At 32.1% G+C, this 10303-nt stretch overlaps 1 protein-coding gene across 1 annotated transcript; it reads left to right on the top strand.

Moving 5' to 3' along the window:
• Positions 1-363: 363 nt before the first annotated feature.
• Positions 364-10052, top strand: LOC134273985 (uncharacterized). Its single transcript, XM_062756210.1, has 7 exons — positions 364-682; positions 6331-6438; positions 6689-6761; positions 7012-7328; positions 7935-8180; positions 9340-9549; positions 9730-10052. Exons 1-7 carry the CDS (start codon positions 505-507, stop codon positions 10050-10052), a joined length of 1455 nt encoding a protein of 484 aa, XP_062612194.1. The 5' UTR covers positions 364-504.
• The last annotated feature ends 251 nt before the right edge of the window (positions 10053-10303 follow it).

The following is a 10303-nucleotide window of genomic DNA, read 5'->3' as shown; positions in this document are numbered from 1 at the left end:
TAGCTGCAATAATGTAGCCCACTCCCTCTTTTTTTTTGGGGGGGGGGGTAGCCTTCTCCAGAAAATATCGGAATAAGAAATTGTAGAGGGCTGCATTATTGCAGTTAGGAATAAAGTAAATCCTCGTACATCCTTGATCAATTGAACACGGATAATTTATAGTTCAGTCCCCCTGGGTATGGTTAAATGTATAGTTGTAATAGTGCATGATCGTATTTTTATATTTTAGTGTTACTTACACAAAATGTCATGTGCCTTAAAATAGACTACACCATATAAACAAACCAGAATGTGAAAAAATAAAACAGGGAATTTTAATAGCTATTTATAGGTTGAACGAGACTATCTCTTTTGCAGAAAACGAAACTAGATCCGTAAAATTTGCGAGTAAGTAGATGTTTTCGTGAATACATTAACCTAAATCCTCTCTCACTGGCCTTCCGATGAAAATTATTGAAAAAAAAAAATAAATGTGATATCTATGGTTAGTAGCGAGTGAGAAATATGTATAGATTCCCTGTGTATAACGTTCTTAATTGTCCGGAGAATCTGACATCTATAGAAGAATCGGCTTCGAAAATAAACTGTACAAACACGAACTTTTACTACTGCATTCCTAACTACCAGAAGTCGTCCCATGTAGAGTTCTGCTATGATCGGGAACCTTCGCTTTTCGAAAGTGGTAAGTTCTATGTTCACTTCTAATCTTAAATCCAGTAGCACATTGGAAAGGTCTTTCAGTATTAGCATCAAGAAATTCGTTGTATATTGAAACAGGTTTGGAACCTCTTGTAAGAAGAAGAGACATAGCCAAACTTTTAACAATGTTTAAAATCCACAACAACCTAGCTCCTGATTACCTAAAAACATTGTACCGAATTAAGACACAATTGTATTTTAAATAATGATCTGTATAGATGTAAAATCATAAGTAATCCAAATTGTTCTTGTGGTATGAAAGAGGATAGTCATCATTTTTTCTTTGTTTGTAGAAAAAATTTTGAACCTAGACGCCTAATGATGAATACTTGTAACTCAAAATGTAAAAAATGATTAATGTGCATTAATTGCTATGGGGAGATGATTCCTTATCTTCACAGGAAAATGAAAAAAAAATGGTATTGTTCAAAGATTTATTGCAGGAATTTTGGAACTTGTGTCCAATCCCTTTGACATTTCGTCAATAAAATATGTTCAAAAAAAAAAAAAACAAAACAAAACAAAACATTGGACATACATATGTATACATATACCGGTAATAGAAAATAATTTTTATTAAAAAAGTAGCATTTTGGATCCATGTTTTCATTAAAACCAATTGCTGTTTATATATACTGGTAAAAACAAGTGGTAGCGATACTAATCAGATAGAGTTTGTCGACATTGATATAATGTAATCATTTTATGCAACAGAAAAAGGAAAACATCTGAAATACACCCTAAAAATTAACGTACATAGATGGAAAATACAAGATTCCAATATTACAAAAACTTTCGGTTGAGACCGGAAAATCTTTTTATAACTTTTGTTTGGAGCTTTAAATGTTTTGCAGAGGATAATATTTCAATTAATAATATTTACATCCATTGAATATTATTAAGAAAACCCGGGCGTTTATAAATCAGTTGTAAACGCCACTAAAATACCACATGCATAGAATGAATTTAGACCAGTGGCTCTACTTTCAAAGGTACAAGGATATTTATATTTTATAGTACGATTTTTTTTCTTCTTGATTACTAGTATTTATTTATTTAATGCGTTCTTTGATTGTTTAATTGGGAATTAATTAGTTACATTCTTTTTGATACCTTTGACAGCTGATTTTCCAATAAAAATGGAACTCTCTTTACTTACCTTGGCATCGGTCTTTTGCAAAATCATTTTGTTAAAACGTTCTGATGAATTGAATTGAATTGAATATATTTTATTGACAAAGTCAAAAGGACCGGACACAAGTTCAGAAACTTACGTAGTCCTCTCCTACTACAACATTTTGTAAAATTGCCAAAGTAAAACAACATATATACATATGGTCTACTATATACATTATATACATTGTAGCAATAGAAAGGAATTAATTCTTTAAATATACAAAAATAATTTGAGATGGTGAGAAAAAACATATTTTGAAAAACGACCACATTCATTTAAGAAAGTTTGAATAGTCTTAAAAAGTTCAGCATTTTGTTCGAAAGTTAAAGAATCATCACCCCATAGTATTAAATGTACATCTATAATATGTAAGTAATTTAATGACAATAGCTTATTCATTAAGGAATTTCTTGCTTTTACATAATGTTTACAAACAAAAAACAGATAATATGTATCTTCTAGTAGTCCACAAGAACAATTAGGACTGGTTATTAGGTTACAGCGATATAAATCAGACTTTGAATTACAATTGTGTCTTAATCTTGTACGAATTATGTTCAAAAACCTATTTCCATAAGAAAAGTATGTCTGAGCTTTTGCATTAATATTTTGAAGATAGTTTTTGAAAATTTTTATAGAAGTTGCCTCCCTTGTTCTTAGACTTAGGGAATTCCACTTTCTAACAGTATCGGGAATAAATGATTTATTGTAGAGTTCTAATCTGTATTTTGGTAAAGAATAATTTAAAGAATTCCGGGTAGTGTATCCTGAAATATTGCCTCTTGTATCAGGTACTAAGTTTTGCAAGTAAATAGGGACTAAATTATTGTGCATTTTATACATTGTTATTAGTTTTGCCCTATTTCTTCTATATTCCAGTGGTTCCCAGCCTGTTTCCAAATATAATGAATTTCTTGAAGCAATAATTGTAAGCCCAGTAACTATTCTTGCAGCATATAATTGTACTTTTTCAAGATTCTCAATGTCTGTTTTTGTGCATCCAGACCAAACTTCAACAGCATATTCAAGTTGTGGTCTAATAAAAGATATATACATTTGGGACAGAATATCTTTTGACACAGTGAATTTTAATTTTTTAAGAAGCCTTAATTTTTTTGTATGCTTTCTTTATAATGGTATCAATATGATCAGACCATCCTAAGTTAGACGACAGAAGTATCCCAAGATGTTTGTGTTCCGTAATATATTCCAATTGGCAATTGTCAAAAAATAATTTAGGAAAATGCTGTATATTTTTCAAACTAAAAAATACTGCTTTGGTTTTCTGTGGATTGAATTTCAATAACCATTTCTTTGACCAGTCATCTAGTATTCTAAGATCGTGGTTAAGATTTTGTTCAATATGATTAATATTATCTGAACATTGTTGTAAAGAATTATCATCAGCAAATAGTCTACAAAGAGATATCATATTTTCAGCCACATCATTTACATACAATAAAAATAATAGGGGACCAAGTACTGAGCCCTGAGGAACTCCAGCTTTTACTTGTCCAACAGAGGAAAAATGATTTCTATACATGACTTGTTGGGTTCTTTTGCTTAAATAACTATCAAAACAATCTATCACCATTAATTCCATACATTTTTAATTTGTAAATTAAGCCTTTATGCCAGACCCTATCAAATGCCTTTGATAAATCACAAAACACCAAACAACAGAATTTACCTTCATCAGCACTTTTTACTATAGAATGGTATGTTTAAGAGTTGATATACTGTGGGAATGACCTGGTAAAAAACCTGCCTGGTATTTATAAAATATATTATGTGAATGCAAGAAATTGTAAACATGCTTAAAAATTATTCTTTCAAAGATTTTGCTTATACAACTCAGCAAAGAAACTGGTCTATAGTTTGAAGTGATGGAAGGGTCATCTTTCTTAAAAAGTGGAAGAACATGTGCTAGTTTCCAGCAGTCTGGAAATGTTTTTAGTGATAGGGATTTGTTGAATAGCATACACAAAGGTTTTGAGATAGTTTCTTTGCAAGATTTTAACATTTTATGGCTGATGCAATCATGACCAACGGCTTTATTGACAGGAATAATAGAAATTATATCAATGATTTCTTGCTCTTGTATTTCAATGTGTGGAAAATTATCCGTACATCTTGACACTATATTTGGGAGCTCTTGATTACTGTCATCTAACTCTGTAATTGATGTGAAATATTTATTTAATAGTTCTATTTTTTTCTATGTCTGAAAATGCAAAACTTTCAGTGCCATTGTTGTCTGTAAACTGAACAGGTGGAATTTCATTTGTTGGTTTAATGTGAAAAGTATCTTTCAGTAACTTCCAGTATAGTTTTTGATTGTTCAGACTAGCATCCTTAAGATGAGAATCTATGTTGTCATAATAGTTTTTAATAGCATATTTTTTCATATTATTAAACTTATTCCTTTCTTTGCGAAAGTTTTCCTTATCAGATTCTCTTTTTGTTTTTTGTGCTATTTTTCTTAGTCTATTGCGAATACGAAGGTTTTCTTTAAGAGAGTCCATCCATGGTTTATCATTTGGCCTTATAGTAACAGTTTTTTCAGGTATGCATTGATGAATAATAGAGTTAAATTTTTCTGTGAAGTTTGTTGTAGCAGTATTAATGTTTTCTGTATCATCAATAAGGCTATTCCAGTCGCATTTTACAATAGAATCATTAAGGAGTTCTAAATCTGCTTGTTTATAGTTCCAAATTTTACGTTTATATGCCACATTTACATTTGTATTCTGGTGAATATATAAGTTGCTTTATGATCACTAACTGTATTACTAATTTGTAATGTTCCAGAATCATGTACATGTATATTGTCACTAATAATGATAGGATCTATAAGTGTTTCTGTATCGCAAGTTATTCTTGTAGGTTCGTGTATAATATTTGTTAACCTACAGCTATTCATAATTGTATGAATCTCATGTGAGTTGTTAACTTTTAAAAAATCAACGTTAAGATCACCAAGTACAACAATATTGTTAGAGATATCACAAGCCTTTTCAAATGACCAAGATATTTTTTGCCAAAAGACACCATTAGTGTGTGGTGGACGATAAATACAACATATAAGTAGTTTTCCCTTTACTTGTGGTATTTCTATCCAAATGAGATCTGTATCAACGGGTTCTAAATCTTCTCTTCGACTAGCCTTAATTAAATTTGAAACATAAATCATTACACCACCACCAATTCTGATTGTACCAACAACTACTCTGAATTTGACACCAAAAAGATGCTTTAGTTTCTGATTAACAATATCTATGTGGTTTTTGGAGACCAGGTATTCCAACAATCTTATGGAATTCCAATGGGTGCCATGTGCCTCATTATTAGCAGATTTTTTTTTGTATTCATATGAAGCAGAATTTGTGCAAAATCTTGTGAGTGAAAAGAAGAAAACACTTGCTGTGGCCTTCAACTTGACATTTAATTATATCCATGACGTATTGTCAATTAACAATGGTTATTTCCATTCTTATGTCGATACGATATATCCTGATGAGCTTGAGAAAAAAAAGGAACAAACGAGTCTGAAACATTTCTTTAATATTTGGATATTTTACTTGAAAAAAAAAACCCGTTAATGTTAATCTTACAACCAAGCTCTATGATAAACGTGATAACTTTAACTACCTTCAACTTCCCTTGCATATGTAGCAACATACATTTTCCATCTGGATACGGAGTTTATATATCTCAACTGATATGATGCACAAGAGCATACGTATGCACAATTTCTAAAAACGAGGTAAATTATTGACAAGCAAGTTAGTTGATAAAACAAGAATATCAGCAGTTTCGTGTATTATAATGCCATTATTTTGTAAGTTCTAGGTATGATACACTTGTACAATGACCTGTCTAGCAAATACAAATTACCAAAGAGTCAAATGCTGACTGAAGTTTTTCAAACTTATGTTTCTCCATTATATTTATACTCTGAATTAACGACGGATTTTCCCGTTATTTCCTGATCATGTCAAGGAGCAAACGGCGGGCAGGGGATGTTCACTCTTTCATGGCACTTAATCACACCTGTGTTATGGGGTTTGCTCGGCTCCTATTTAGTATTGCTGTATGGACTTTTGATCTTTAAAACGGTTCATTATCTCCATATGTTTCATTACAGCTAATGCATATTTCCTTAATAAGTAATATGGATATTCAATAAGTAAAAAAATGAACATTTCTTTATCTCGAACTGAATGGAACCCCATATAAATGTTGCAAATACTAAGAAACAAAATGCACCTATCTTCAACTCGAAATAAAACAGGCCCACACCAATTCAACTTATAGGATAACGTCATGCACAACTACCAATAAAATTGCAAAATACCCCATTTCTGATTTCTAAACTCATGAAAGAAGTTACACAGGTAAAAATAATCAAATACTCATAAAATCAACAATGTATTGATTTTTTGTTGTTATAGGAAATTGTTTGCAGTTGGCAGGAGCTGGATATTTGAATCAAGACAGCTGCACACTGTTCACTTCCGGATGCCCAACTGAGCATTTTCCCGGAAATTCAATATACAAGTGTACGTAAACTATACACTTAGAGAAATCATTTTGAATTTTAATAGAGCAAACTAGTTATACAATATACTCAGCGAAATATAAAATATAGACAACAAGAACAACTCAGCACGTGTTGGCGTATAATATGAGTATGAGTATCGTTCACCTCTACGAAACGAAATCTCATGTGTAGCTAAAGCTTATCATTGAAGTAAATACTAAGAATGCATTAGAGAAAGTGGATTAATCGTTATTTGAACTTTTTTTCAGTTGAAGAATGCCAAAATATCGATACCATACATCGTTGTTACCGTGCAGATCCAAACTGTACAGAATCAACGAGGTATACAGTGTCCTTTTTTCCTCAATATTCCTGGGTTCATGTATTTAATTATTTTTTTGTACGAGTATTTATAAGAGTTGCATACGTCCTTTTAATTAATCCTTTATATCTTCTCTTTTACACAAAGTACATTTTAGATGTCCTCCTTTTATATCTACATATATTTTTTTCTTTCTTCTTTTCTTTTCTTGTTTTATTGCATTAACAGATTTTTTGATCAAAGAAATGAAGTCTTCATTTCATATTTCAGTTTGACGACGATACAGCCGTCATTTGTCACGCAAGGTGTTTCAACGTCACATTCCGTATCAACATATCACTATGACGTAAATTCACGTAACACAACTGACGACTTGACGAAGAACACAGAGGCCGATCTCTACGTAATCATAGTCGTAGTTTTTATATTTCTAGTCATGGCTGTTGGCGGTTTTGCGTTTTTTATACGGCGCCGGAGAAGAAAACAAACTGCGAAAATAACTCAGGGCACTGCCTTCGAACTACCGTTGCTGCATTCACATGTGAATAGTAGTGTAACAACAAAAGGACCCAGTAGCAGCCAATTAGGTGAGATTTTTTTTTACACAAAAAAGATTGATTTCAACTCAGGAAAAGTAGAGCATAGACTTGCCTATCTTAGATTTTTATAGTCACAATGGATTCATATATTACTGCATAAAAAATATAAACTTGGAAGACAGACAAAATTAATGTCTATATTTTCTGAAGCAAATTGCACTAGAAAATTGATAAAAATTTGCATTAAGCATAAAAATTAGAAATTTGACATGTGACCTTCTATAACCTATATGTACTACATAACACTACATCAATGCACATAATTTGCAAAAAGAATGATAATGACGAATTATCACGTCGTTCTGAGAGATATCATAAACAGAGACAAATAAGTAGCTTAATTAGCCCCCATTGTCTTTTTTTGACATGTTGGCTGAGGACGGAGGTTATATGAATGGAGTATATCAAATAACAAAAGTGTAATTCTGTGAATTAGAATTTTAATTTTTACTGTTTTTGTTTATAGAGCTGGAGACATAAGGCTAGATTTAGAATTTTTTTAAGGACTGACATTTTTTTTTATCAATGTGCTACTCTTTTGTTACTTCATCTTTGATAACACAAGATTGTTTCTTTTCTTTTACATTTATTTAGTCATCGCAATTAGGCAATGTATGAATGGACTGTATATATTCATACCATGGAACTCGAATTTATCAAATATTATGTGGACCAAAAATGAATCAGCCATTGATATATCTAACGGAGAGAAATATAAAACTGGAAAAGACAGCACGCCCATGCTGATTATCAATGGTGCGACCTCGGAGGATAGTGGAAAATACTCATGTATGGGAACGTCGTTAGGACATTCTGTCGTGAGCAGGCCTATTCATATAGGTAAGTTACATGTACTAGAATACTGCATGTATTTCATAAAATGTCTAAATTTGAAACTGATATGGTAGATAATTGCATTTATGATAAGATTATAATTATATATTTCCGTGAGGAAATGTATGATTTAAATACAGGTGACTTATAGGCCCAAAGAGCCGGGTGTAATGTTTCAATCTTTATATTTGAGATATATTATAATATTTTGTTGTATTACACAAGTCACTATAATAAATATATTATTATTATAATTAAAAATGCTTAGCTATTTAACCGCGCGTACATCCTTTTCTTTTCGAGAACTTTATTTTTCGAGAGTTACAGTGGCGGATCCAGAGGGGGGGTTACGGGGGTTGCACCTCCCCCCTTTGGATTTGCAAAAAGAGAAATAAGAAAGTTCCAATTTTTTTGTTGTGTTTCTATTATAGAAAATGTAAGGTGAAAGGCTAATGTTGTAATATATAAAGAAATGCAGTTGTAAAAACAAAATAAAACCCCATAGGATTTTCAGGTTCGGGAATTTATTTTCCTTTCTTCAAAAACTTTCTGGTAATGTATAAAAGTACTTTTTCCCAGATTGATCAACGTCCCACTTTCAAAAACTATACTCCACCCTGTATCGATATTCTATTGAGTTATTTAACTATATGTATATGTACAACGTACGTTTAAGTGTTTTCGCCTTCAACCCCCCTTTTGAAAAATACTTCAACCCCCCCCCCCCCCCCCTTTGAAAAATTTCTGGATCCGCGCCTGAGTTACCTGTGTCTGTCTGCTCTCGAAAATGTCATTAACGCGTATATTTGTACTTCTAAGAATTATATGCAACAAAAGCTATGGCTTGTTAAAAGCTTGTCTCATTAATAAGTATCAAATAGCTATCTCTCAAAAATTTACAGGTTTCCGGAAAATAAAATGATTTACAGCAGTTTGACAAAACGTCACTGACTTTAACTGGAGTAATATCTTCTTGTCTTTGAAATGTTTAGAGAGGGAAGTATGGCAAAGGAGAAAGTAAAAGGTCTTTCTGATCAGATTTAATCAACTGTCAAATTTGTAAACGAAAACTCCCAATCTATTTTTTTTTTCATTTCAGACTTAATAAAAGAGTTACCATCAAATTAAATTGTCATCAAAATTTAAATATATTTTTGTTGTTTAGGAATAACTCCTGTACGCCTCAAAAGTCCTTCAGCCGTTAATGTTGGGGAACCTTTATCAAACCATTGGGATTGGCTGTATTTGAAACCAGACACAACTTCTGAATCTGCGACTAGTGACCTTGACCTCTACACCGTCATGATCCCAGAACCCCATGTACAGGATCAAGATTGTACTCACCTTAAGGGACAAGAAGAACGACAAGAATATGGTTAACTTTTACAAATAGTCAAATATATAGCAAAAAATAAAACATGTCTAAAAAAATTTGTCCTATGCATTAACAAAAAGATATTTGGCTACTGACTAAACACTTACTAGTTAGTTGAAAACGACAATAACGAATTGTAATAAATAAGAAATTGTAGTATGTCTAAAAATTGTCTTACAGATTTGTTTAGCAGGATAGGTTTCAACTCAATCAAAAGGTACCTCCATTTCTGGCTTCTCTTCTGCGAAGGAGGCTGCGTGGATCTGGAAAACAAGGATCACTCGGGTGTTCCTGAAGGACTTGACGCCTTCACCAAAGGTCCAGATGCAGAACCTATCCCAGATAATATAAAATCTGACTGCTCCACATATGATAGCATGATTTGTACGGGGACCCAGTTGTCATTTACCTCTGATGAAGTTGAGAGACAGAGTCTCTGGGCTTATATTCAACCTTATTTTTCAAAAAAACTTTCCATTTCCTTTTTGGATAACCCCAGTTGACCTATCGCAAAGTACTGCAGGACATCTGGGTATCTTGGTTCTCAAGAAAAATGGTGTATTTGTCTTTTTTAGCATTTTTACCGAGAAACTCATTGTAAAACTAGACTTGGGTATAATCACACATCCCACTATTACAAATACCAATATCCATCCATTAGTGAGCCGAATATGTAAGTACATTTAGCGGATAGAACCTATGGAAAAAAAATTGGTAAAAATCACAAAAAATTTTTTAGGAACAAAGTTGTTTT

This window comes from Saccostrea cucullata, unplaced genomic scaffold (assembly GCF_032062105.1).
Source record: "Saccostrea cucullata isolate Sc308-1 unplaced genomic scaffold, CSIRO_AGI_Scuc_v1 ctg2332, whole genome shotgun sequence".
NCBI classification, from domain to species: Eukaryota; Metazoa; Mollusca; class Bivalvia; order Ostreida; family Ostreidae; genus Saccostrea; species Saccostrea cuccullata.
Note: the sequence above shows the minus strand (reverse complement) of the source record. Positions and strands in the feature narration are given on the sequence as shown.